Source organism: Cutaneotrichosporon cavernicola, assembly GCF_030864355.1.
Source record: "Cutaneotrichosporon cavernicola HIS019 DNA, chromosome: 6".
NCBI lineage: Eukaryota > Fungi > Basidiomycota > Tremellomycetes > Trichosporonales > Trichosporonaceae > Cutaneotrichosporon > Cutaneotrichosporon cavernicola.
Genome location: NC_083398.1, coordinates 293396 through 320675, shown reverse-complemented (window position 1 = coordinate 320675; position 27280 = coordinate 293396). Strand labels below are relative to the sequence as shown.

Sequence of the window (27280 nt, the reverse complement as noted above, 5' to 3'; positions counted from 1 at the left end):
CCCGTCATAACAGGAACGAATTAAACCAACAGGTTTATCTCTGTGAACCAGGTATGGCCCAATGCCATGCTCTCACACACCTGCGGAGTGGCACTATCGTCCATCTCACCATCTCAGGATGTTATAGACCTCTTCCCCATAGATGCTGAGACGCTGCCAAGAGAAAAGAAGAGATCTAGAGTCAGAGAACGCCGTCACGAGATTCGCATGACCGTTGATGTCGAACCCCCACATTTCTGACATGGCTCGCACACGACCTCCTTTGCACACCTCTGGACATTGTAGGACACAAGCAACCTGGCCGTGCATTAGGTGAAACTATCTATATAATCCACACGGCCCCATTATGAGAGAGACACAATCTACGAAGAAGAACTACCAGTGGGGCGAGTTGATGAACAGACCCGTAAGGCATCCTGCAGCGGTACCGGCCACAGGCACGGTGAGGACCCAACCAAGGAAGATCCAGCCGAACGCGCGCCAGTTGATAGCCTTGGGCCCACCCGACACCAGGCCGACACCAGCAGTGGCACCGGTAATGCACATGGTGGTGGAGACGGGGATACCATACTGCGAAGCGAGGAGGACGGTAATGGATGCGCCGAGCTCCATCGAGAAGCCACGCGAGGGAGACATAAGAGTAAGACGGTTACCGAGCGCCGACATCATGTTGTAGCCGTAGGTAGCGAGACCGATGACGATCATGGCGCCACCGAAAGCAAGAACCCATGTGGGGGTAGGCGTGTCCTTGGGGGTAACGACGCCGTTAGACCAGACGTAATAGATGGCAGAGAAGGGGCCGATGGCGTTGGCGACGTCGTTGGCGCCGTGAGCGAACGAGTTGGTGCAAGCAGTAAGAACCTGGAGGAACGAGTAGAGGTGCTCAGCCTCGTTGCCGTACTGGTCGACCTGCTGGTGCATGTGGGCAATGCGCTCAGCCTCCTTGCCACCCTTGCCTGCCTGAGCGGCGTGCACGTCGTAGTTGACACCCTTTGTGAGCGCGCCGAGGATCTTGTAGCGGAAGATGATCCAGAGGTTTCGGGGAAGAATCCAGGGGCCCTCGATCTGGGGGGTGGTGTACTCGTCCTCGACCTCGGCGAGAGCGGCAGGGGCGCCGGGCTGGGGCTCCTGGGGAACGGCGTCGAACTCGACATCCTTCTCGCGCTCAGTCGAGCCCTGAGGAGTGAGCTCGTGGTTGGGGACGCTGGCGGTTGGCTCGGCACCCTGGGCGCAGTCACGGTCCCGGACACGGTAGTCGGGAACGTGGCCGGCAACGATCTCGGAGGCGTCGGCAGGAGCCTGGCGGCGCCAGAGGAAGGGGCCGTAGAAAAAGTGCCAGAAGCGGAGGGTGTAGTCCTTGCGGACGACCTTACAGTAGACGTAGGGGAGCCAGAAAAGGACGGAGAGAATGGAAACAACGAGAGCAGTGATGACAATGGCGAGCGCGACAGTCACCTGGGGGAGCTTGTCGAGCTTGAGAGCAGGCGAGCCCTTGTAAACAATCGACATGGTAAGTACCGCAGTAACGGTGAAGAAGTAGATGGGCGAGATGTAGAGAGCGTTACGAATGGGGTTCTTGCGGACGAGGACGGCGTACTTGGTGACCAAGTAGACAATCGCGCCAAAGCCAGCGGCAATGGAGGGAGCGATACCGAAGCCGGCGAAGATTGTGCCGAGACCCTTGCCGCCGTTCCAACCCCACTGGACGACCTCGGGACCGCCGAGGGCAACACCGACACCGGCAAGCGCCGAGACGATCGAGTAGGTAGTAGAAACAGGCCACGAGTTCCTGGTGGCGATCATGAGCCAAGTGGCGGAAGCAACGAGAGCACAGGTGAAGCCAAGCATTTGGACACCGGCGTTGCCGTTGAAAGTAGAAAGCGAAATAATACCGTTCTTAATGGTGCCAGAGACCTTTGCACCGACGAGGATGGCGCCGAGGAACTCGCACAAAGCAGCGAGAACACACGCCTGCTTCATCGTAAGAGAGCGCGACGACACGGACGTCGCGAAAGAGTTTGCCACATCGTTGGCACCTGGGTTGTCAGAGAGTGGCTCTTTCCAATGCCGCGGTCTTCTAGACGTGACATGATGCTCACCGATGTTGTATGCGTCCAATGCCGCGGCGAGGACAGCAATGGCGAAGATATAGTCGTACTGATGAAGCGTCGGCATCGTCAAGGAGAGTGTCGGGCCCACTGGGGGTTCTCGAGTTGTTAACAGGTGGTCTTGGAGGCTAGGCTCGGCTAGGCAGGTAGCTGATGGGAATGTTGAGCCAGCACCGCCGCCTCAGCATTAAGTACCTCCCGGACGGTCATGCGACCGCGCCGATAGCTCCCCTAGAGTCGCATACATTGCTGTGGATACTAGTGTGCATCGAAAAAAAAAAGTCAGTGAACGTGCATACTGCCACTCAGCGGATTGGCGACTTGCTTTTGCAGCACACGTTTCTGGACAGTTGTGCTCGGCGGTCTTGGCGCTAGGCACCCCGACGAAACCGACCATCTTGGAGCGTCCGCGTCCATCGTCCATTTCTCGATCCTGCTTTGCGAATTGAATCAGGGGAGTATTTCAGCCGCGATGGAGCCAGTGGTCGGCCATGTGATGCGCCAATGTCCGCCTCCATTCAATGCAGTCTCTTCCGACGATCGTGGAGTAGATTAACCTGCTGAGCAAGAATTTCAACGCGCTTGGCATCACGAGACCAGCTGGACTAGGCCAGGGTTGGGGTTTACTGGGTGCAGTTGCTAAGCGTGGGAGGAGTGGTCGGAGCCTGGCTCATCGCAGCCACCACGTCGTCCAAGTGACTCCAGAAGGAGGAGTTGATTGCCGAACACTATGTGTCAGCCAACGCATGCTCCGATGCGAGCGGGAAATGTCCGCATGTACGCTGCTGCGTACAATGCACCCGCTCACGCCGCTTCTCGCAAGAAGACCTGTCGGCCCTACCAATGTGCGATACCACCTTTTTTGCCGCCACCATCTAGCCTCTCGAACCCTAGGATGCCGCGGGCAAGCTCATCCTCTCCGTAACCCAGTCGACTTCGGCTGGCAGACGACTTAATGAACAGAGACCCAATCAACGGCATGTGTCGCCATAAGGTCCAACGTTCCAGCTGGAGATCCGTGGTGCAGCCGAAGATGGGTTAAGGATCCAAATCGCAACCCGAGAGCAAAGCCGCCCAACGACAAAGCTTGGAATGCCGAAGCCGAGGGGGAATGTCACCTCGGAGTGAGACACTTCAGGCACCGGGCGTAAAACCCAGATAAGGGCCATGTGTCACGAACGTGTTTTCAAACGTCAACTCAGCTTTCGACCTCCATCTCTCTCCATCACAACGGTCGCCATTGCGTCAGCCAGTCCGCACAACATATCACAATGTGACTCTTTGGCCTCATGGGTCTCGTGGGCCACCCTGGACGCCATGGTTGCATCTAAGGGTGAGTAGTTCAGCGATGCCGACTTTTTGTACCGCACACCTGGAACGAACGTGTGTGTGAGTTGCCGAGCTAGCGTGGAGCTTCTGAAACCACACGTGCGAGGAAACCAAGCCAGCATGGCTCACGAGCGGCCTCCTCATACAGCGGATGTATCCAATACGTGGCATCCGAGGTGCCCTCTCGGGATTGTCGGGAGGCAGCGAGCATGCACTGCGCACCTTCAGCGCTCGTTGGCCCATTGCAACTCCTCTGGGCCACTCAGTACATCGTCTCACCCCACCAGACCATCTTTCTTCCTCTGACAGGCCCCCCTGCCTCAACGTCCATTAGCATCTCCTCCCTGGCTACAGTAACCGCTGACGAAGACATGCCCTCAGGACCTTTGCGTCGCTTCTCTGCTCGTGCTCCGACATGAGTCGCCTGCCCACTGGGGCCGACTTGCCTCCTCCTGAACAGACTGATGGCGCATTAACCACCGAAAGCCCCCGGTCCCAATTGAGTTAGTCGCAGCCGGATCGGCAGCACATGTGTCACCAGCCCATCGAGGTCACACCTGAGGCTCAGACAGACCATCCTCCAGCCGCCTGCATCGACCATCCTATCTGCAACATTTGACACATTGCTTACGCCGGCCACCACGCGCATGGAGCCCACGTTCCTTCGCAGTACCGCAGTGCCTGACGCAGAACCATCCCACTGTCAATCCCCACTGCTGTTGCTGAACGGTTGCTCCGCAGGTGGTGATGCCACGGTGATGCCTCTCATGATCTCGAGCTAAAATCGACACCAGTGGGGTAAGCACGTTGGAGCAAGAGAGAGTTTTGGCCGCTTCAAATACTGGGATCAGCGAGTATCTCTCTTTCAACATCATCAAGAACGTACAAAAATGGTGGCGGTCCAGCTTCTTATGGCGGCGCTCGCTGCTACGGCAGCCCAAGCCCAGACTTTCCGCCGCACTGCTGCGTGCCCCAAGCTCGGATGCGTGTTCCCTCCCGACCAGGTTAACTTCATCGCTGGTCGTGAGTTACCTTCCCCGTGCCGACTTCACCTAGTTGTCGAGATGGCGGAACTGACTGGCAGAGACGTTCGACATCCGTGTCGAAGTCCAGGCGCCCATCAACGGCTCGCAGGCTTACAACGGTGGCAAGGTCGACCCAAACTTCAAGCTTGAGATCGGGGGCAAGGGCTCCAAGCTCATGGACGTTACCAAGTTCTTTGGGCTCAAGGACCCCAAGCCCGAAACCTACAACTTCACTTGGTACGAGGACCTGTTTGCCGAGGAAGCCAAGATGCCCAGCGCCGTCAACGTCATCTCCAAGAGCTACCGCAACGTCCAGCTGCACAAGCCCGGCCGCTACAAGGTTCGCCTGACCTTTAACGGTGGTGAGACTCAGGAGGCGACGTGGGAGGTCAACCCCATCCCCAAGTGCGCCAAAGCCAAGAACCTCCTCTTCTTTGTCGGTGACGGCATGGCCACATCAATGATCTCTGCAGCTGTAAGTGGACTGATGGCTTGGTAGGACCGTGTTTCTCGACATGATGGACATCCATCAGCAGTGGAGTTTGTTGACGTGCCTGATGGAGGTGGTGTTAGTCGAGGTGCCTGGTAGAGGTCGACTCTGTGTTTGACCTCAACCTGCTCCAAGGCCCAGTTCACAAATATGAACCCTTCGTGTCCATGTCTGACGGCAGCGCCTCCTTGCGCACAAGACAGTCAACGGCAAGTACCAGACGCACATGGCATTCGACTCGGCCCAGGGTTACGGCTCCCAGATGACGCACTCGCTCGACAGCTTCATCACCGACTCGGCCAACAGCGCCTCGGCGCTGTTCACTGGCCACAAGATGACGGTCAACGGCCTCAACGCCTACACCGACTCGACAGGCAAGCCATACAACAACGCCAAGGTCGAGACCATCTTTGAGATGTTCCGCCGCACTACCGGTGGCCAGGTTGGAGCCGTGTCCTCGGCCTATATTGCGGACGCCACCCCCGCCGCTGTGTGTGCTCACACCTCGCAGCGTTCGCAGTACCACACCGTCATTGAACAGTACCTCAGCGGTGTGACGATGAACCACTCCTGGACCCCGTGGGGTGGTATCGATGTCCTCTTCGGTGGCGGCGCGGAGAACTTCATCGCGTCGCCTGCCAACGGCAATGTCGACCAGTTCGACCGCTGGGCCGAGCACGGCTACCAGGTGGGCTTCAACAAGACGCAGCTCGAGGCGTTCACCAACGAGGACCGGGCGCTCGCCATTTTTACCCGCGGCAACGTCTCGACGTGGCTTGACAGGCATATCTACACCGACACGCTCAAGTACGCCCTCCAGGCGGACGGTACCCAGGGCGCATACGACCAGCCGGGTCTCAAGGACATGACGCTCAAGGCCATCGACATCCTCAGCACCCGTGCCAAGGCGCGCCGCACCGGATGGGCGCTCATGTCTGAGGCGGCGCTCATCGACAAGAACATGCACGTCGGCGACGTTGACCGTGCCCTGGGTGACCTTCTCGAGCTCGACGACACCGTCCGCGCTGTCCTCGAACATCTCAAGGAGATTGGCGAGCTTGAGGAGACGCTCGTCATTGTCACCGCCGACCACGGGCACGGATTCGACGTCTTCGGTTCGGCCGACACCAAGTACCTCAAGGAGCAGAAGGAGGACCGCAAGAAGCGCAACGCTGTAGGCGTGTACGAGCGCTCGGGCCTGAGCGCGTACGTTGTGCCGCAGGACGTGAGCCCGACGACGCACGAGATCTTCGAGAACCCCCAGGGTCACTTCCCCATCACCTGGGACCCCCGCTACACCATTGCGCACGGGTACGCGGCAGTCAGCGACCGCCGCGAGGACTACGAGGTTAGCAAGGAGCACGAGCGCATCCCGTCCGCTCTCAGCCAGGACAAGACCCAGGGCTACTTCTTCAACCCCAATGACAGCCCCGAGGGCTTTGCAATGACTGGCAACCTCGACCCCAACAGCGGGCAGGGTGTTCACTCGCTCGTCGACGTCCCTATCTACGCGTGGAGCGCGGGCCACGAGCTCTTCCGCGGTGTGATGGGCAACGTAGACATCGCGTTCCGCGTTGCCGAGGCGCTCGGCCTCGGCCACACTTCCAACGTCACCAAGCCGTACAAGCCTTAAGCTTGGGCTTCGTGTAGATATAGACAGGGGTATGAGGGCAAACGGACACACAGTAATAGCCATAGTAATGTGAGTGACCGTACCAAGTTCGAAATGGGCACGCAGCAGCTTGTGGGATCCGGAGAAGAGGCATCAACGTCTGTCCAGACTCACCGGAACGTTCCTTGACTCACCGAGACTTTCCTTCCGCCTCGCTCGTCTCCAGCTCTTCACCCTGGTCAGCAGCAAACCGACTTGGCCGTCGCATGACGAAGAGGCTGCTTGAAGGTCTCAGGAAGTAGTGGCATGACGAGGCATGGGAGGTCACTCGAAATGCACTGTGGGCGAGACCGGGACAGTGACGTGGCGAGGAGAAGTGTTCGAAAGCAAAGTGTGGTTGTTTCCTTCCTCGTCGGCTTAGGATCTTGGCAATTGGTGCCCTCGTCTAGCGCAGATGTTCCGCCCCCCCCCGTGTGCCTGCCAACCAACTTTCTTAGCTGATGAGCTCATACCGCAATGATAGGACAGATCCCAGGACGACGTTCACAATACGCATCGCTCTCAATCTGCATTCTTGGGCCGCAGCACGGGGACTGGTGATTCACCGTTGCCTGTTAATCGTGGCCACACTGATAGTGTAGTGGTTAGCATAAGTGCCTTCCAATGGATTAGCACTTGACCGGGGTTCGAATCCCCGTCAGTGTAGCTTTTTAGGTTCGTCCTGTCCGCTGGGACTCTGGGTGTTGAACAGGCTTGGGGGATCGTTGCTTGGACTGCAAGAGGCAGAAGCAGGAATCACCTGATTCACGTGTAGTCGGTGAGCGCAGGCGCCATTTTTGGTTCACACATGGATAAGGGTACAAGAAGTACCATGGTTAGTAGCAGCAGTGCGTACTCCGTGCATGCAGCCCGGCTTGCGTGTGTACATGAGGTAGATGCCGAGCTTGAATCGCAGCTCACGCACACGAGCGTCGGCTTTCTGTTCTTCTGGGAATACAGTATGCATGTATGTGATCCTAGCAAAGCTCTATGAGGCCTATGACGTCCCGGCTCAAATGTACCCTCCGTCACTGGTTCCGGCACATGACTTCCGACTTTGGTGGTGGGGCTTATCTGACCTGGCGCCACCCATCTTGCCTCCCATCTCTACTCACCATGCTCAGCATAGACCACAGCGCCTACCCACACCTCATCGATCTGATCCTCTCGCATGCCGATGCGCATGCGCTCAACGCCTTCCGGACAGCCTCGCACGCCGCGCTCGCACAAGTGGAGGCGATCTACGCGCGACGCACGCGACTCGTCGTACCCCACACCGGTCGGGACGGATGTGTGGTCTTCCCATGCCGCCGGTCACTCCGCTCCCTCACGGGACCCGAGATGACCGCGCTCGCGGCGGGGTCTAGCGTACCCGGTATGCGGCGGCGGTACTCTGCCATACGCGTCTTGGATTTGGGGAATCGCCTCGACCTCCGCACTTCGCGGTGCGCTCTCCGCGTCCTCCTTGATGGTGTACACACGATCCGGATAGTAGGCGACCTGAACGCTCCCCTCCCTTTCTCGCCTACTACCATTATAGTGGCTGCCGACTTAGGTCGCCCAGAACCCTTCCGCGGCTGGCTCCTCTCCGACTCCCTCGTGATCAACTATGCAGCTGGTACGGGGGGAGGGCTTGCGTTAGCATTCTTCCCACCGAGCGGATACTATGGACCGTCGGCCCTAACCCTCCTCTTTACTCGCTGCCTTCGGGTGGAGATGGAGTCCATGCCGCACGGCGCGCGTCTCGGCTCGCGGCTCATGGGCGATCTCGCGAGGGTCGTTTGCGATGGACACTCGGTGACCCTCGTGGACTGGGGGAATGTCGCTGCCCTCTTTCCACGTGGGACGAGAGCCGAGGACGTCGAGGTCCTGCGTACTTGGGGCGGGCAAGAGCATAAGGCCGCTCGGAGGAGGGAATGCCTCCGCAGCCTTGCAAGGCTGGCTTTCGAGCCTGGGAAGGGTGAAGAAAAGATCCGCTGCTTTAGCGCGGAGGAGTATCGGCGCCAGATTGGGGAGGAGAGGTACGCCGATTATACGGTTGGACTGGGCGGCGCAGAGCACTTCACCAAGTAGGCCGACCTCGCTGTCAACGCCTGGGTGGCGCTTGCGGCGAGCTCGTGATTCTTGTTCTCGCCAACTGGCTCCGCATCATGGGCCCGAGCTCATACCGTCACCGAAAGCTCGCCATCGGAGGTAGGAAGAGTACCGTGGGCAAACCAGTGATGGTATCAGTCGAAAAGGACGATCAGGGAGAGGGCAAGGCTCCCGGCACGGCCTCAACATTCCGACGAGCCTGGTCTCCGGCCCGCGTGCGGTTGGGGCATCTCTCACGCGTGCCTCGACTGGGCCCACTTTGAGGTTCAACCGGTTGACAGCAAGCTCGTCCGACCGCGGCCGCGGGCGGTTCATTAACTTGCGAGTGTGGCCAGACATCCATCGCCCAACTAGCTCAGCAGGGCAACCTCGTCAAGTGCGCGTACCGGTTGTAAACATATTATGAAAGCCGCTACCTCGTGATCAAAGCGCATCTCGACCTCCTCCAGCCCGGATGCGCTTTGACCTCGTGCCGATCTCTGATGCAGACCCACACCTGCGCATGGGGTGACAAGCGTGGAACAGCTGGCCCGGGCGGCTGGCGGATCGGCGGAACGTGTGACTGACATGTATGCCTCAACCGTGCTCGAGGTCACTGCTAGCTGAAGAACAGGCCGCTGTAACTCACCTTGAGGCACTCAACGTTTAACTGCCGCCGCTACCTGGAGAGGGAAAGCGGGGGCTTGATCTGGCCCCGCAGCCTGGCCTATCCACCTGTCGCGTCCTCCAGTTCGTTCAGAGTTTCAGAGCCTCAAACTTGATTCTTTATACTCTTGATAGCCTTACAATTGAACTAACCTTAAATCGGGTCCATATATCTGCGTACTCAGATGTCGCATAGTATCCAATTCCGTTGACGTGCATCCCCATACTGGTTGGCCCTCGTTCCACAGCTCCGCCTCCGGGACTCGTAACTGGTCCCCCAGATGCTTCACTATTTCGGCATTGATCTTCGGATCAGCAAATCCAAGTAATTTAGTAACATTTATCTGTGTAGATCTACATTCCCTTGAATCAATTCAGCACAAGCATTTGGCAACCAACCCAGCCTCCCCTCCAGATATTCGACTCTTACTCGGCTCCATTTTTGTTTTGTTCTCTTCTGCCCCGCGCCCATCGGTCAGTCGTTGAGGTTAACTGGATCTCTGAATACTCCATATCCGAAGCATGGAGTCGAGTAATGCCAGTCGCATCCCTGCATGTTTGGGTTTTGGTTTTCGGGTACACGTCCCTCAAATCCCAATCGGCCGATCCCTTTCCCGACTGGAATCAGGGTTACTCTACTCGCACCATCAAGCCATGTGGCGTGGATTGCGCGAGGATTAGAGGCGTTTCGCGTTTTCGCTTCTTCGTCTCCTGGTCTGCGCTCGAGTTCTATCCTGATATCCAGAGCGATCTCAGGCCAAACGCGGCAAGATTTATTGCCCTGGGAATAAAGATTCTGGGCTTGGGAAAAGTGTGTCAAGAATAGCTCTGAGGGGAAGAACTGGGTCAACTAAACACCTTGTTGTTGCACTTCCGATGAGACAAGTCATACCATTCTGGTGAGACCAGTTTGCAGTCTGGACACTCGACCAGCCCAAGTTGATCTATGCCGCTGTTAGATACATTTTTGGCACTCTGGTCTCGGTCTCGATGTGGGATGGGCGGGAAGGACTGGGTTGCCGACCTCTGACCTCCCATCTAAACAATCAGTAACCTGTCCGGCAGTATGCTGCCGGTACGCCGATCGCCAGACCGTCAATCACACCTCCAAACAGATGCTGCCACAAGCATTGGCTCGCACAAGGGGATCGATGCAAAAGAGATACTTTGCTTCCTCCTAGCCGACTCGAACGACTGACCTCGACATTACTAGTGTCGCGCTCTACCAACTGAGCTAAGGAGGAGACGATGCAAGCAGTGTTTTTGAAACAGACATGATATTGTATTAGGGAGCAGTCTGGGAGGTGATGTGGCTGAACGGCTTTCACGGCATGGGCTGCATGGGAAAGACCACGAGCAAGCGCAAAGCCGACAGGGCATTCTGGGTCAGCCGACAGCTAGGAGCGCTTGCCTGCACGCTGGGGTTGAATGACGGGAAGGAAACCCATCATTGGGAGAGCGAGCCAAGCAGGCTTCGTCCACGGTTGTTGGCCTTTCCCGCTCTGCTTGCCGTCTGCTCTCCCGAAGTAACCATATGGGTGTAAGAATAGGCGAACGCAACAGAGGAGAGTGTGAACCTAGTGGGGTAACGGTCGTAGCGCATTGCGGTCGACCACACACCAGACACGTGTCGACCGACGACGGTCAACCAACGCTCTACCTCATCATAACCTGGCATCTTTCGCATGTAGAGCCTGACCCTGTAAGATCCCAATCCCTGCGGTCTCCACATGAGAATTGGCCCTTCTCCCGACGAGATAGAGTGTACAGTGCCTTAGGGGAGTTGGTATGTGCGAGCGACCTCGCAACCACAAATGACACGCGTAGATTAAATCTTCCATTTTAGCTCCTCTGACCGCATGAATAGCATGACTAGCATGACTAGGCTCCTACATCGGGAAAAGTCAGTTCTCGCAGAGGGTTCCCTCCCTGGACTTCCACATGTGTCGGGGTAGAATTGCACTGTTGAGTTAAAATCATGTCACTTGAGTTTTCCCAACGTTCCTATAAGCCTACACATACACCAAACTTTCCCTCTTCCACATCTGGACTTCATCCATCATCCTCTTCATCACCACCAAGTGTGATCCCAGATTGTACACTTTTTGTACTGACCACAAGACATCAGTAACATGACAGCCCTGGACCACATCTTCTATCCCCACAATATGGACCTCATTCCTCATTCTGCCCCACACGAACGCGGAAACGGCCAACGCCTTTCATGCGAAATCGCGCGCTTTCCGCGGCAAGGTCGACATTATGGTCTCACACCCGCTCAACCATGTGGCCTTGTGTCTGTATGTTACTGCGTTGACGCACTTGGAGACGCACGCTCAGTTTCCGATCTCCTCATAGCCGCCAGACAGTTATCGGCCCCTTTTCCTTGGATGAGATCAATCCTTGACTGAGCATCGCAAGAACCGCACCCTCAGCCAGCACGTCTACAACCTGTTCTCCAGGATCAAGGTCCCCGAGTTGAATTACGGCAAGCGCTATCGCCCTGTCCTCAGTACACTGTTTCGGGCTCTAGAGGTTCTCCGTATTAGACCGGGCCTACTGTCCCCCAAATACTTCTGCCCGCAGAAGGTGATATACCTGTGTGCTGAACCCAATGGGTTTGGGACTTGGATTAGGGCAGATGAACTGCACTTCAGCGTCCGGCCCTCGTCGCCCTCGGCACTAACGGGCGGGTACTTTCACTTGTCCCGCCACCCCAGCTACATCAACCTTCAAAGCTGAGTCTTTGTGGATCTTACGCATGGCAACTACCCTGCCCAGATTACTATTCGCGATGCACATAACTTTTCATTGGAGGTGGACGATTCTGTCTCGTAGACGTCGACAACCTCCAGAAATGGCTCCAAATCTACTGGTCCGGCCACTCTTCACCAACCCCAGCCTTTCTTCCTCTTCCAAGGGGTCGCTACCGACCTCCCAGGACTTCCGCATATAAGGGCTCAGCATATTGCGACCATGATTCTTGCCAAGCTCCTGGGATTCGAGTTCCGTTCGCAAAAAGCTCGGGCGCAAATCGGCGATCTTCAACCGTCCGCTGCCTTCAGTTTCAGCGAAAGCCTGAGCACTGCCTGCCAACGCCTTTTGGTCACGACCTCGGATGAGTACAAGCTCACGATTGGCGAGGAGTCGTACGTAGCCGTTACATTTCTCTCTGAGGTAAGGGGCAGCGTTCCCGTAGCCTAGTTCGCAACAAAGGCAGCGCGATGTCGAACAAGGGCTTGAATCTGCGAAGAATAGATTCATGTACCACATGAGTATGAGGCTGGTATGACTATGGTACTAGGTAGGCGCATGCCTGGTCCTCTTGGCAGTCAACCGACCACCAGGTGAAGCCTGGCCAGAGGATGGAAGGAGGGGTGATGAAGGGCACACGTGGAGGGAGAGGAAAGCCTGACTTCCACGTAGAAGCGATATCTCACGTATATCACAATGAACCGAACGTGGGGGTGTGTTATGAGCATCTGATCATGCTCCGATTGGCGAACGTGGGGTTTTTCCGGTTGCGAACTGATATCCAGTTCCGCGGAGAGGGAGAAAACAGGAAGAGTGGTCAACAAACTCTTAATGCATGCGCCCAGGCACCATCAGAACGATGCACCCGTTATCTGTTACGGTTGGGTGTTGGTCAAGGCCCGCGTAGGGCGGTAGACGAGGTTGAATTGTAATCCATAGCTTCAAGTCCCAAAGTGGCTGGCGCTGTGACGACGGGAGTTTCCGGCTATTAACGGTCATTTTTCGGACACGTCGACAATCAGGACCACCGTGCGTCGCCAGAAACACTGCCAGGTTTCATCCATCTACATAAAAGTGTAGGGACAGCCTTACTCCTTCCCTCGGCGGCTGTGGACTGGAGGCTCGGCAATGCGTACGACGACACGATGCGTTCAAAGTCGGAGGCTCTCCAAACGTCAGCACTGTTCATTAGCAGTGATGGAAGGTGCTGTGGGTCCAATTCAGGTACCGTCCCCTAACAGCACATACCATTGCTCCCGCCACTCACCGTGGGAAAGTTGAGCACCAGTTCTCCCAAGGACCGCCACTACGTATGCCAGCTTGCCAGTCACCCAAACACCAGAAACCGACCAACTATGCATACACACAAGATTCAATATCCTACTGCGGCCCGTGGATGACGCACTTGATCACTGGCTTGCCCTCCTTGTCCTTACCCGCCCGCGTCAGTTCGAACGCCTCGAGTGCATTCTCGAACGGGAATGTGTGCGTGAGCAGGGGCTTGAGATCGACGAGGCCGCGCGCAACCAAGTCAATAGACAGGGGGTAATCGCCCGACCCGTACCGCCACGACCCCTTGATCTTGATCTCGTTGGTGACGACGCGGAACATGGGGATCGCGACGTCGGGCGGCCCAAAGCCAGTCTGCACAAAAGTGCCGCCTGGCCGAACGGCGTTCAGGCCCATCTGGATACACACCTCGGCGCCTGTTGCGTCCACCACCAGATCAATAGATCCAGCACCGCGTTCGGGAATGCGGAGGGTGGAGAGGAGGTCCTGCGCCGCGCGGAGGGAGTAGTCCGCCCGCTTCTCGCCCTCCTTCTGCGAGATCGGGATGTAGGTGTCGGTCGCGGCGTACGACTTGGCAAATGCCAGTCGGTCGGCGTTAATGTCTACGCCAATGATACGACCTGCGCCCAATCCCTTGGCCACCGCCATCGCGAGCAGACCAACAGGCCCAGCACCCATGATGAGCACGTTCTGGTTGGTGCGGAGGCCGCCGACGTTGGCGACGCTGTGCACGGCCACCGAGAGGGGCTCCATCATCGCGCCGTAGATCGTGTCCACGCTCTCGGGGAGGGGGTACACCAGGTCCGAGGGACTGGTGTCAGTCTTTTTCAAGAGACAACTCACAGCTTGTAGTACCGCTGAAGCGTGCCGTCAAAGGGCGGGTAGGCTGCAAACTCCATGTGCTCGCAGATCTGGTAGTTGCCGGTCCGGCAGTCCGAGCACATGCGGCACGTTGTTCCGGGCTCGAGCGCTACGCGATCGCCCAACTGCAGGGTGTGCGCGCCGGCCGGCGCGGCGCCGTTCTCAATACGCGAAGCCTCTGCGCGCTTAGCCAGAGCCGAGCCGAGCTGCACAATCACGCCGGCCGACTCGTGCCCGAGGCACATGGAGCCGCAGCAAGACACGAGGCCCATCTTGCCCGTGTTGTAGACTGGTGTGAGCGGACTCCTGGCCGACTTGGCGGTCGGACTCACAGTGCACATCTGAGCCGCAGATGCCAGTTTCCTGGACCTCGATGAGGACCTCATGGGGTCCGACCTCGGGAACGGGGAGCTGGAGTCAGTACCTGTCCTTTTCGGGGTGTGGCTGATATCATATCCACCGATTGATTTCGTGGCCGGTGCCGGTGGCACTCACTGTTCCGTAGCTCGTGTCGAGCTTTCCGTGGAGGATAAACGCCGGGTTGTCCTTGGGAGTGAATGGAGTCGCCATGATCCTAGTTATAGACAAGAGAGAGTCGCAGAGGTAGTCTGAAGCTATCACATCCTCTCTCCTTTATACCGGAACGTACCCGCCGGTCCGGACGAAGTTTGGTAGCGTCAATGCGTGCGCGGGCCGTAACAAGAGACAGCAAAGCCATCCCGGAGGTATGTTGGCCGTCCCGGACTTTAGAACGGCCCGGCAGGATCGGCAGGACTGGGATTGATTGGATCCAGGCACCAACTGAAATATCAATCACGTGATATTTAATTCCACGTGGGTTTTTGTGGAGGAATGGAGACCCCATGGAGTAGGACCTGTTGCAATTTTCGGCCGATCACGTTCCCACGCAGATTGGTTCAAATTCGAAAATGCAGGAAAAATTCGACACCGCCCACAAGCGGCCTGCAGCGGATTGTCAGTCTATGTAATAAGAGGATGTGGTATGCTGGGTGAGAGCAACGGGCGGGTATAGAGCGTAAACAGAGCCTACGCTGGGAGCGGGAGCAAAAGTGGCGTTTGAAGAGTTGACAAAGGTGGCCGTCGGCATGACTCGAATCTAACCGGGTACAATCGTACAGTGGGAGTTGAGTGGGGACAAACTGCTATTGGAAGGGGGGGTCAAGCAAGCCAATTGAGTCGAACTTGGAGAGGAACGACTGGGATAACTCGCCTGCTAGGGCTCAATCGCGGCCGCCGCAGTGCCTCCGTCTCAAACCCAAGACATACTGATACTATCTCACACACTGGTCTAGACATTCTTGTCATTACTTCTCCATTCATCACTGCCATCAAAAGGGCCAACCCGGTCCACTAGCATTAGCAAAAAGAGCGCCCTCACCGCACCGTCACTGCGCAAAGCATCCTCCCCCGCCTCCACCTCCCAACTTTTCCCTCTCTCCCCACGCGTCGCCCCGCGACTCACTCATCATGATCTCGCCTCCTTCTCGCGCGATCCTGCGCAACATTCCCGCTACTCGCAATGTTATTGCCGCGCAGCAGGCCCGCTTCCGCTCGACAAATTCGTCCTCGTCAAAGGCGGGACAGCAGAAGCTCTCAACCTCGGCTTCGTCGGCCAAGGCCAAGCCCTTCGTCGAGTATGCCGGTCAGAGCCCTGAGGCCAAGGCCCGCGTCCACGAGCAGGTGAGGAGGCTGCAGTCTAGCGCGGCTACCTTCGGTGCGGCTGCTGTCCGCCCCGCCCCAGCTCCGCATTTCCAGGCCCCGCCCAACCAGAATACGCCTGACTCGCCGTATGCCCAGCACAAGGGCGACCCGAACGTCAAGGACGGCTTCGACCACACGTAAGGCAGTCTTGTCGTACGACGCTGACGTTATAGGTTTGTCGGCATGTCTGGAGGACAGATTTTCCAGGAGATGATGCTCCGCCACGACGTCAAGCAGGTCTTCGGATATCCCGGTGGCGCTATTCTTCCGGTCTTTGACGCCATCTACAACTCGCCCCACTTTGACTTTGTCCTCCCTCGCCATGAGCAAGGCGCCGGCCACATGGCCGAGGGCTACGCCCGCATCACCGGCAAGCCCGGTGTCGTCCTCGTCACTTCTGGACCGGGCGCGACCAACGTCATCACCCCGATGCAGGACGCGCTCTCGGACGGTATCCCCATGGTCGTCTTCTGCGGCCAGGTCGCGACTAACCTCATCGGCTCGGACTCGTTCCAGGAAGCCGATGTTGTTGGTATCTCGCGCTCGTGCACCAAGTGGAACGTCATGGTCAAGGACATTGCCGAGCTCCCCCGCCGCATCAACGAGGCTTTCAAGATTGCCACCACCGGCCGCCCCGGCCCCGTCCTCGTGGACCTGCCCAAGGACGTGACCGCCGCCATCCTCCGCACCCCCATCCCGGCCAAGTCGGTTCAGCCCGGCCAGTCGCCATATCTCCCCACCAACCCGCTCAACCCCGGATGGGCTCAGGCCCAGGCTCCCGGAGAGTCGGAGCAGATCACTGCCGCCGCGGAGATGATCAACCGCGCCAAGCGCCCCATCATCTACGCTGGTAATGGTGTCCTGTCCTCGCCTGAGGGCCCCAAGCTCCTCAAGCAGCTCTCTGACATTGGCAACATCCCCGTCACCACCACCCTCCAGGGTCTTGGTGCCTTCGACGAGCGCTCCGACAAGTCGCTCCACATGCTCGGCATGCACGGCTCGGCCTACGCTAACTTTGCCATGCAGGAGGCTGACGTAATTATCGCCCTCGGCGCCCGTTTCGACGACCGTGTCACCGGCAAGGTCGACACCTTTGGTCCCGCTGCCAAGCAGGCCGCTCTCGAGGGCACTGGTGGTATCATCCACTTCGAGATCCAGCCCAAGAACGTCAACAAGATTGTCGAGGCCCAGATCCCCGTCCTCGGCGATGTCGTCGCCTCCCTCGCTGAGCTCGTTCCCCAGATCAAGCCTGTTGACCGCTCCGGGTGGGTCGGCCGCTGCAAGGCCAACAAGGAGAAGTACCCCTTCGTCTTCACCCCCTCCAAGGAGGGTGAGCGCCTCAAGCCGCAGGAGGTTATCCGCGCTCTTGACAAGCAGGCCGAGATCATCGGCAAGGACAAGGTCATCGTCGCTACTGGTGTCGGCCAGCACCAGATGTGGGCCGCGCAGCACTACCGCTGGTCCGAGCCTCGCACCTGGGTCTCGTCTGGTGGTCTCGGCACCATGGGCTTCGGCGTCCCAGCCGCCATTGGCGCCAAGGTTGCCGCTCCCGAGAAGGTCGTTGTCGACGTTGACGGCGACGCCTCATTCTCCATGACCGCCATGGAGCTCCAGACCGCCAACCAGTACAACATCGGTGTCAAGGTCCTACTCCTCAACAACGAGTTCCAGGGCATGGTCGAGCAGTGGCAGGACCTGTTCTACGAGTCGCGCTTCTCGCACACGCGCATGGTCAACCCCGATTTCCAGGCGCTCGCAAACTCGATGGGCACCAAGGCCCTCCGCTGCACCAAGCAGGAGGACCTCGAGCCCATGATGAAGGAGTTCATGGAGTACGACAACTCGCGTCCCATCCTCCTCGAGTGCGTCGTCTCGTCCGAGCACGTCTACCCCATGGTCCCAGCCGGCAAGGCGCTGCACGAGCAGATCCTCCACCCTATTCTCCAGAAGAAGAACAACGCATAGTCGCCCTCAACGGGAAAGCATACCAGTATCTTGTCTTGTCTAGTAGCAATCATGGGCGCGGGTCATAGAGAGAGTCCCGAGATGTACTCTGCACACTGCTGGCGTGGGTATCTCACGCGTTGACGCTACTGATGTTACTAATAGTCGTCGAGTATTTGGTCGGTGTCGGTGTTGCTCTCAATGTCGCCCCCTTGGTAGGTCTCCCTCTTCGTTCCAGGGTCGTGCTGTCGTGAGTGTGTGCTGGTGTCAGTTTGGTGGGAGAAGGAAGACACTCACGAGGTCGGGTTTGTCGTCGTCGAAAGGAGGCGAGGGTATTATGGTGAGCTCTGGGATCAAGGGTTAGTGGTGCTCGTGCCCAAGAGTACAGTAGTGGTTATTACGTCGATACTGGAATGTCACGGGCCATGTCTTGTCTTGCGCTGCGGTAGGTGATAATCAGTTCTGGTGGTAGACGACGCAAGGGGAAGCCGCTGATTGCATCACACGCATCCATCCAGCAGCTAGGCGATTGAATCATCTTGCTGCTCTCAAACTGTTGCATCTCTCTCTGGCGTATGTAACTCGCCCTCTCCGTCCATCCGTCCATCCCTCGCTCCCATCAACCCACCAACCCATCAGTCACAAAGCCAAACTCGGCCAGAGTACGCACCCAGATTCGCCCCAGTCATTGTCCGCTTCCAACGCACTGATATGAAGCCCTGCATGAGGAGTGTGGAACAGGCGGTTTCTCCGTTGGCGCCCGCGGACAGGCCCGTCCGTCACGATACCTCTTGAACATGGGTATCGCCACAGACCGTCTGTCAATAGCATGAAGGGGAGAGGGCCTCACTTGGGCAAAGAGCGTCGTGCATCGCTCGCTTGCCGAGCGGATGTGCCCAGCGGATGCGCTTGGATGCATTGATCACCCAGGGATCCAAAAACGACGTTAGTGCCCGTAGCAAGAAGATATCACCGCTGCCGACTTTTTAGCTTCGATATCTCCGCTTGATGCCTCGCTGAATCGAACCCCTGACTTGTTTGTGTCTGCAAACATCTGACTTGAGCCCTCTAAACCAGTCCTCTTCCAGACTGTGGGTACTGAACCGTGGATCCCGGCCCTCTTGAGGCCGAAGCTGTGGAGTTTTAAGGATATGTGTATGGGTGGCTTACGTTTGCGAGTGTGGGTGGCTGAGTAGGCACACAACCCAAATCGCCGAAGGGGAAGGGAGGGGGAGGGGGACGGCGAGTAGACGCAGATGGGAGAGTAGGTGTATGTCGATGAGGAGGAGAGATAGCACCAGATAGCGGTAGACTGTGTTTGGTGTGGGTCACCAAGCCATTTGGTCAGCAACGTGGAGGGAGGTGGAAGAATTGTGGGCGAGAGACAGGACGGGTGACGACAGCCGGGCCGCGAAGCCTTGAGACGCACGAAGCAGCACAATGAGGAGGGTGAAGGAGTGGTGGATGATATATTCGGAGCGGTTCGACTACGTGTTTTGTGTGTGTTTTAGCGTGGCTCAGCACAACGTGTTGTGGACAGATAAAGGAAGGAGGAGAGTGCGTGTTGAAAAAGGATGAAGAATGGTGCGAGCGGGGTGCAAGTGCCACACATCTTGACGGGAGCAAACGAGTGGTCCCAGCCAATGAGGTATGAAGTACCAACCGAGATCGATTGGCAACTCGAAGCAAGTTCCAGACACTCTCCTCAAGGAATGCAGATTACACAATGTATGACTCTCAATATACTCTCAATGTACACGCCGCAGTCCCTACTACCCAGCCCCAGCCGTCTTTGCGACCTCACCGACTGCTAGCTGCTACACGACGACGGCGTCCCTGTCACGCGACCCGCGCCGGCTTCCGTGTGGCGATCCTCGAGGCGATCGATCAGCGGGTTCACGGTGCGCCGCAATCGACAGGATCTGGCCGTCATCGACGCAGCGGTCTACGACGACGCTCGTCCGAATACTGGTCGGGCGAGAGCTGGTGCTTGGGCTCGGCTTACGGCACAGCCAGACGTCCTGTCGTGGTCTTGTTGATGGTGCGGTTGATGGAGTACGCGGACTTGGAGGGGGGTGGCTAGGCGTTGTTGGAGGTGAAGGAGAGAGGAAAGGTCCCGAGGGCGTAGATGGGCTCGGATATGGGGGGAAGGACAAGGGTATGTCGCAGACACTACGGGGCCGCAAGACCACGCCATCATCCCACACAACTGTTGCGCGCTTGCGCTCGCTGCCTGAGCGGAGGAGGATTGGTCGAGGTGGCGGAGGTGGCGGAGGTGGTGGTCCTTTGACACCAACTTTGGTTAGGACTGTGTCGAGAGCGCTGTGCCATGATGCCGGGCTCGATGGAGAAGGGGTTGCAAGGGGTGTGGTGTATGGTGAGAGATGCTGTGTGGATAACGAGGGTGGTGTGTGGACGCCGGCTGAGCGCTTCCAGCGCTTGAGCATGGTCGCCGTTGTGATTGCGGTGCGGAACCGTCGTGCTGGAGTGGGTAGTGGACTGGTGTGAGATGGAATGAGCGTAATGAGAGATGGAGATGGGAAAGGGAGCGGAAGCACTCACGTAGCCATGGTACGAGATGAAGCAATGATAGGATGCGGAGAGCTGATGGTCGCTGGATCGCTGGATCGCTGGATCAGTGGATCGATGGATCGATGGATAGCTAGACTGCGACCGGCAGTACTGTTAAAGGAGTAGTTGACACGACTCGTTGGGGTTGGGGGTGTGTTGAAGGGCGGCGACTTAGGGCGGACCGGGTGGACCGGGCGGGGTGACAGGAGGAAAGTGACTGGTGGCGGATATGGCGTGAGGGATGATCAGGATGATGTGAGGGACTGCGTTTGAAAGTGTCAAGTGGCTTTCAGGAGTGCAGGAGGTGAACAAACGGGGAAGGTTGGGACGCTATATATTGACGACAAGTCCAAAGATTGGTTTGGGACTTTGCTTGGGTGTTTGGGGCCATTTGGGGATGAGCTGTATTTGGAACAAGAGTGGGCACAGTGGCACAGTGGCCCAGTGGCACAGTGGTCCAGTGGGATTGTTGACGCTCATTGTGTAGTGATCAAGTAAGGAGTGTGTGGCACGATCAGCGGGGAGGGGGCGTGCACAATGGATCAGATTGGATTAATTGAGGAGCCCCGATGTTGCCTCCGACACCTCCCTATCTCCTCCTGTCAGTTCGGAAAACACCAACATCCCATCGGGCCAGCTCCTAGTGTAACGGTCTAAATCGAGCTGGTGGGCATTGCCCCCTCGCTTGGCTATAGAAAACCGCATCGCATGACGTGCTGCTCTATCAACGGATCCACAACTCTATGACTCCTAGAGACCAATCTCCTTGATCTTCCAGAAGTCGTCGCTGAGGTTAGTGTCAATCTTCGCAAGCCTCCTCCTGTCTTGCACTTGCATCTGTCCTCCTTCCCAGCCTTGAGCGACCCCAATCAAAGCCGTTCACAGGCGGTTCCCTGTGATCGAGAGAAGCCACAGGCGCTACCTGTGTCCAAGCGTACCTGCGCCCGTGGCCACTCTTGGACCTTGAACACGCTACGCCGCGCTTAGCTGCTCTCAACACGCTCGGCGCTACTTGGCAGCCGTCACGCCGTGTCATCTACGTTCTCCTTCCGGCCACGAACCCCCGCCTGGCCACCCACGACGTCCGCTGCCCATGGCTTGACTCACCCAACCCAGCACACAACCTCAACGGCCACGCCCTTGCCCGATTTGCGGATCTCGTCCGAACTCGCGCTCATCCGCCCGATACCGCACGCGTGCTCCTTGCCCTCGGCGTGAATGGCAACAATCGCGTCCTTGGCCAGTCCTTCGGGAAGAATGCCCCCCTTGCTCAGCAGGCCCGGGGCCATCATGTTGGCGCCGGCCAGAAGGAACTTGATAGCGCCGCGGTCAATCTGCACATGCGGCAGCAGAGCGGGGTAGCGGTGGAGCACACGGAGCGTAGGGATAAAAGGCCCATCGAAGTGGTTGAAGAAGATCGGTACACTGTGCACAGTGTAGATGGTTATCCGCTCGTGGCTACATCAGCTCCATAAAACGAGAACATACCACTTGGTGACGCCGAGAGGCTCTCCCTTGGGCCACAGCTCGTCGATCACCTGCACCTCCTTGTTGTCGTCGGCGGGTGCGGGCGCGTCCTGGGCCTTTCCTTTCTTGCCTCCTTTACCTCCCTTCTTGCCACCCTTACCCTTGCCGCCCTTGCCTTTGCCCTTCGACTGATCCTCCTCCTCCTCTTCCTCTTGGGCTGGTTCGGGCACAGGTGCAGGTGTAGGCTCAGCTGGTGGAGTCTCACGGCCCTCCTTGTAGGCCGTCTGGGAGAGGAGAGGGAGCTGCTCGAGAAGGTTGTTGCGCACGTTGCGCTGAACGGACGACTTGACCGACGTCGAGCCCGACACGTCCTCCTTAACGCTGAATCTGAGATTAGCAGGGCTTTTTGGATGCTGCTCACTTCTTGAACATGGCGAGTGGGTTGTGGAAGATGATGCTGGGTGTTCTTTTGGTGCTCGATCGCGCATGTCATGGCTTTTGAACGGAGTGGCGGATGATCTCCGCCCTCCACCTTGTCCTGCGACTACTCCAAAACATCATCGTTCTTTGGTCAAACATAATTTTGTGACATTATGTAATCCACCAATCAATCACGTGACTTTTCATGTGTTTCTAATGGCCGCATAGCTCAGCTGGTTAGAGCATTGTACTAATATCCTGTGGTTATCAGTAATGCAAAGGTCGGCAGTTCGATCCTGTCTGTGGTCAATCTTTTTGTCCCGCTCAGCATCTATTGATTGACATGGCGAGCTTCTCACCTCCTGGAGCGCCTGTTTCCTGTCTGTGCATTCAGTTAAAATGATGACGGTCATGTGCGGGCACACGTTACATCAGGGCCCAGAGGGCTGCTTCTCATAAATCTCGGGGTTGGACTGGGTCCAGGAATGCCATGACGAGGATGAAACAACGACAGCCTTCCTTCTCCCCCGACTAACTAAGGAAAGGCAACAGAGATCGCTCCACATCGGCCTGAGAATATGTCTGGGGCGGGAATGAGTGGTAGAGCCGAAGAATCAGGGGGCATGAAGAGGCTTGATAGCGTCCGCGTGTGAGAGCATGGCCTCCAATCCAGCCCCGGACGGCGCCCCCTGCGGGTGCGATGGCGCTTGGCGTGTGGCTCGAAATAGGACAATCAATGCAGACTACTTGATCAATGGCACTAGAGCGTTGCTCGCATGCTCAGTTCGTCATTGCGATTCCGTTGAGGCTCCTAGTGTGATTTCGATTGTGATTTCGATTGTGATTTCGATTGTGATTTCGACTGTGATTTCGATTGTGAGAAACTAAACGAGCGTGACTTCCGCCGAAGCGCCCTTGTCCGCCGTGTACCATGCAATGTCAGGCCGAGCATCTGAGCTTCTGAGGACGTGGCGATGGTGCTCCAAACGTTACGCGCCCTCAGCCAAGTCTGGCAGAGTGAGGTCATCAGTCAATGCGCATCCTAATGGTTGAATTTCCTGGACGGAAGCGCCACTCGCCACACACGGACCCAAAGAAGCTGTGCAGCCCAACTCATCAGATTAAGGCGGACTCGGCCGACTTGCCGTCTCCGCCTGGCCGTCTTGTCCGTTCGATCCACTCTCGTCGTCATAGAGTGCGCTGGAAGGTACGCTGACGACATGCAGTGCAATCATGTCGCCCAGCAATGACGGCACGACCACGTGTCAAGACATAGGAGTAGTGGTGCCGTTGTGCCTGCTGTTCTTGGCAAAAATCGCCTTGGCCATTGACCAGCATTCCCAGACGACACGCGGAGAGGGCACGAGGGCACAAGGGCTCAAGGGCGCGGCTCGCACAGTATGCACCACGCACGTTTCTCATCCCCGACTCTAATTGTCCAGTTGGGCTAAAGGCCTAGCGTTCACCCGAGGCAATACCGTCACCATCCGTCAACTCACACCCTGGGCCCGGCCGCCGCCGCCCCGCAGATCCCGCGGATTGCCCATGCCCGCACTACGTTGCCACCCAAAGTTCCAAAGTCCCAAAGGCCCAAAGGTTACTCTGACGCCCAGATCCATTCTGGTAGTGCCGCATGAGCCAAGACTGACCTTAACAGCCGCTTAGTCACTCCTGATACAGGCACTCTAATAGTCACTAACACTAAACCACTGACCGACGGGTACCCAAGCCCACAAGGCTCGGCCCACCCAACCCTTACCAAACCCCTTCCCTTGCACTATATCTTACCCACATCTCACTCGTCACCTCTTCTCTTTCTCTCTTTCCACCCAACTGTATCCCTCACCCCACATACATGGTCATACCTGCCCCCATTACCGACGCCGAGCCCGAGCCCGATATACGAAGCCACCATCATGGCAACACTTCAGACTTACACAACGAGCAGCATGGCGCAGCTCACGACTTAAACACCACTGTCGGTGACGATGTCTTGCGTGACCATGACTTCGCCACGCGGAACATGACTGGCACCCCAGTCTTGCCTCCAATCGCGCCCACGCCGGAGCATGTACCTTCCCCCAGGATCGTCCTCCCTCCCCGCCATCAGGCGCCTACGATCAGCACTTTGAGCGACACAGACACGCCCCACGACGTTGACGACGATCTTCCCCCGCCCACGTACATGGAGGGCTTCAAGGTGAGTACTCGATACTTTGATTGAGTACTCGATACTTTGATTGAGTACTCGATACTTTGATTGCGCCCCGACGTGACACAACGCTGACCCCAGAACACGATCAAGACTGTCCCCGTCATCGTCGCGGCGCCCATCCTCTGTCCTATTGCCTGGGGTCTTCACTTCAGCGGACAGAGCCCTGTCGCAGTCTTCGTCGTATCGCTCTTCGCGATCATTCCACTCGCAGGTGGACTAAGCTTCGCGTGAGTAATTTACCACTGTTACCTTCCTCAACACTTGCTAACTGCAGCACCGAAGAACTTGCCACCCGACTTGGCGATGCATGGGGTGGTCTGCTCAACGCCACGTTCGGCAATGCAATAGAGCTTCTCATTGCCATTCTCGCTCTTGTCAAGGGTGACATCGACATTGTCCAGGCATCCATGGCCGGCTCCATTTTAAGTAACAGTGAGTAGTCTTCTGCAAACCAAACGATAAGTATTGCGAAGAAGCACGCTGACCCCACTAGTCTTGCTCGTCCTGGGTATGAGTTACTTCGCTGGTGGTCTCCGTTTCCATGAGCAGCTCTACGCTGTCGTTGGCGCGCAGACCCATATTTCCCTCCTCTGTATCTCGGTCGCCGCGATCCTCCTTCCGGAGGCCTACCACCTGTCGTACCCCACGACCACCCAGACGCAGGACAACCAGGTGACCGACCGGGCCAGCGTCAGGCTGTCGGCGGGTGAGCTCAAGGACATACTCAGCATGAGTCGCGGCCTCAGCTTCATCCTCCTCTTCGTTTACGCCCTTTACCTCACCTTCCAGCTGTACACGCACGCGTATCTGTTCAGCGTCGACCGTGAGCAGGAGAACAACGATGACCTTCCGGAGCCCAAGCACCACAAGGTCTTCCCCAAGCCCAACTGGGTGCCATCGCTCCACACCATCATGAGCCGCGACACCGTCTCGCATCAGGACCGTAACACGCCTACGCCCCACAGTCGTAACACACCCACGCCGTCGCGCCCTTTCATGCCCAGGACCGACACTGACGGCGACCTCGGTGCCACCACAGCGCACCCTGACGTTGAGCAGCAAAGACAGGCGATGAGCCACTCGCTGTCTACCTACCTTGCATCGCAGGTGATGGAGCACGATGATGTCCGTCTCCGTGAGAAGGGTGGCGCGGACACGGAGACCGAGCCTTCGCCTATCGAGATCCCTCCCCGAAGCCCCGAGTCTATTCGTTTCACGCTAACCACGGCCGACACCATCGATGACATCGAGCGCCAGCGCCCCAAGCGCAAGGTCATCCCTAAGCCCAAACCGAAGGTCCCGACGTACTACGCCTTTGCCAGTCTCTTGGTCTTCACCGGTCTCGCGGGTATCACCGCCGAGTGTCTGGTCGCATCCATCGACGGCCTCACCGAGCACACCGGTGTGTCGCGCGAGTTTATCGGTATGATCGTACTCCCCGTCGTCGGTAACGCAGTCGAGCACATCACAGCTGTCACTGTCTCGCTTAAGGACAGACTCAACCTGTCGCTCTCGATCGCAGTAGGTTCGAGTGTCCAAGTCTCGCTTGGTCTCTTACCGCTCCTCGTCCTCATCGGCTGGATGATCGACCAACCCATGTCTCTCCTCTTCGACACGTTCGAGACTATCTGTCTTGTCCTCGCCGTCATCATCGTCAATGCGGCCATCGCCGACGGCCGTACCAACTTCCTCGAGGGCGCTGTGCTCATGATGACTTGGGTCTGTATGGCCGTTGTCACGTGGTACTACAACCCCATCCGTTAAAAGGGCCCATGGCGGCCCGGCGAAGAGGAGGTAACAAGGATAAGGGCGGATGGGTGAGGGATCATCTCCGCGGGTGTTCAACATGCCCGCGAGTGCGCTCCCGCACAACATGACACAATCTTCTCTTCGCAATTGTAAATAGCCACGCAACAACCGCACATTATCGTTGTCAAGCCGACGCTGTATCAGGGCCTTGTACAAGTAGGAAAAGTATCAACTATGAGCCTATGAATTCACGTTTGGGAAGAATAGGAAGGAGTTTAATCTCGCCCGGCTGGGTCAAGGAAGTGGGCCAGTGGAGGGGGTTTGTGAGTGTTCCACATGTCGCCCACTAACACTAAAGGTGTCAGACTGACGCGGTCTCCATTGGGCCAGTAGACAGTCGCGTCGCTTGAAACATTTCTTCTCTTGGGTCTGATTGACATTGACCCAGGAAAACTGAATTAGGACTAGTCGGCCCAGGAACAGGATGTCTTTAGATACCCGCTCCAAGTCTCTGGGCCAGGCACCCACCCAGAATCAACGAGGCAAAGAGGTCGAAAGGCTTGAAGCGACGTCTTGAGGTTCAAAGCAAACTCAATGGATGGGCAGTATTAACTGGTGCATCGACAGTCAAGCTTCACTGAGCTATGCGATAATCCAAGCTCTGGTGTGAATACATCTATGCAGAAGGTCAGTGTCGACCGCCCACCCCACCAAACATGGTAGATACGCTGATGTGATGTTGCTTTCCTTTCCCCCCCCCCCCCCCCCCCCCCCATAGCCCGCCTCTCCTCGTTGGAAAGGGGAGAACGTGGTTGTTTACATGTTTGGCTCAATGCAGAAGGGGGGTTTACGCTGAGATGGCACAAGAGCAGAGAGAACTGGATTCCTCCGTGTGGCCGGCACTAGTTGAATTGGGTCATCCCTGGACATTAGTATGTGTATTCC

General features: G+C 57.3%; 8 protein-coding genes across 8 annotated transcripts; 4 read left to right on the top strand and 4 right to left on the bottom strand.

Moving 5' to 3' along the window:
• Positions 1-375: 375 nt before the first annotated feature.
• CcaverHIS019_0601180 (uncharacterized protein) lies at positions 376-2175 on the bottom strand (the record flags this gene model as incomplete). The annotated part of the gene is made up of 2 exons (XM_060602540.1): positions 376-2036; positions 2100-2175. 2 exons carry the CDS (start codon positions 2173-2175, stop codon positions 376-378), a joined length of 1737 nt encoding a protein of 578 aa, XP_060458924.1.
• Positions 2176-4327: 2152 nt separating this feature from the next.
• CcaverHIS019_0601170 (uncharacterized protein) lies at positions 4328-6585 on the top strand (the record flags this gene model as incomplete). The annotated part of the gene is made up of 3 exons (XM_060602539.1): positions 4328-4460; positions 4522-4937; positions 5134-6585. 3 exons carry the CDS (start codon positions 4328-4330, stop codon positions 6583-6585), a joined length of 2001 nt encoding a protein of 666 aa, XP_060458923.1.
• A 1134-nt stretch (positions 6586-7719) lies between these two features.
• On the top strand, positions 7720-8676 carry CcaverHIS019_0601160 (uncharacterized protein; the record flags this gene model as incomplete). The annotated part of the gene is made up of 1 exon (XM_060602538.1): positions 7720-8676. One exon carries the CDS (start codon positions 7720-7722, stop codon positions 8674-8676), a length of 957 nt encoding a protein of 318 aa, XP_060458922.1.
• Positions 8677-13476: 4800 nt separating this feature from the next.
• CcaverHIS019_0601150 (uncharacterized protein) lies at positions 13477-14817 on the bottom strand (the record flags this gene model as incomplete). Its single annotated transcript, XM_060602537.1, has 4 exons — positions 13477-14197; positions 14230-14536; positions 14580-14658; positions 14743-14817. The coding sequence occupies 4 exons, from the start codon at positions 14815-14817 to the stop codon at positions 13477-13479; spliced, it is 1182 nt and encodes a 393-aa protein (XP_060458921.1).
• A 918-nt stretch (positions 14818-15735) lies between these two features.
• On the top strand, positions 15736-17934 carry ILV2 (uncharacterized protein; the record flags this gene model as incomplete). The annotated part of the gene is made up of 2 exons (XM_060602536.1): positions 15736-16106; positions 16143-17934. The coding sequence occupies 2 exons, from the start codon at positions 15736-15738 to the stop codon at positions 17932-17934; spliced, it is 2163 nt and encodes a 720-aa protein (XP_060458920.1).
• Positions 17935-19730: 1796 nt separating this feature from the next.
• CcaverHIS019_0601130 (uncharacterized protein) lies at positions 19731-20483 on the bottom strand (the record flags this gene model as incomplete). The annotated part of the gene is made up of 3 exons (XM_060602535.1): positions 19731-19934; positions 20211-20412; positions 20476-20483. The coding sequence occupies 3 exons, from the start codon at positions 20481-20483 to the stop codon at positions 19731-19733; spliced, it is 414 nt and encodes a 137-aa protein (XP_060458919.1).
• Positions 20484-21234: 751 nt separating this feature from the next.
• TMA20 (uncharacterized protein) lies at positions 21235-22383 on the bottom strand (the record flags this gene model as incomplete). Its single annotated transcript, XM_060602534.1, has 4 exons — positions 21235-21271; positions 21592-21942; positions 21973-22338; positions 22373-22383. 4 exons carry the CDS (start codon positions 22381-22383, stop codon positions 21235-21237), a joined length of 765 nt encoding a protein of 254 aa, XP_060458918.1.
• A 1843-nt stretch (positions 22384-24226) lies between these two features.
• Positions 24227-26350, top strand: CcaverHIS019_0601110 (uncharacterized protein; the record flags this gene model as incomplete). The annotated part of the gene is made up of 4 exons (XM_060602532.1): positions 24227-24571; positions 24665-24813; positions 24861-25018; positions 25080-26350. The coding sequence occupies 4 exons, from the start codon at positions 24227-24229 to the stop codon at positions 26348-26350; spliced, it is 1923 nt and encodes a 640-aa protein (XP_060458917.1).
• Positions 26351-27280: the final 930 nt, after the last annotated feature.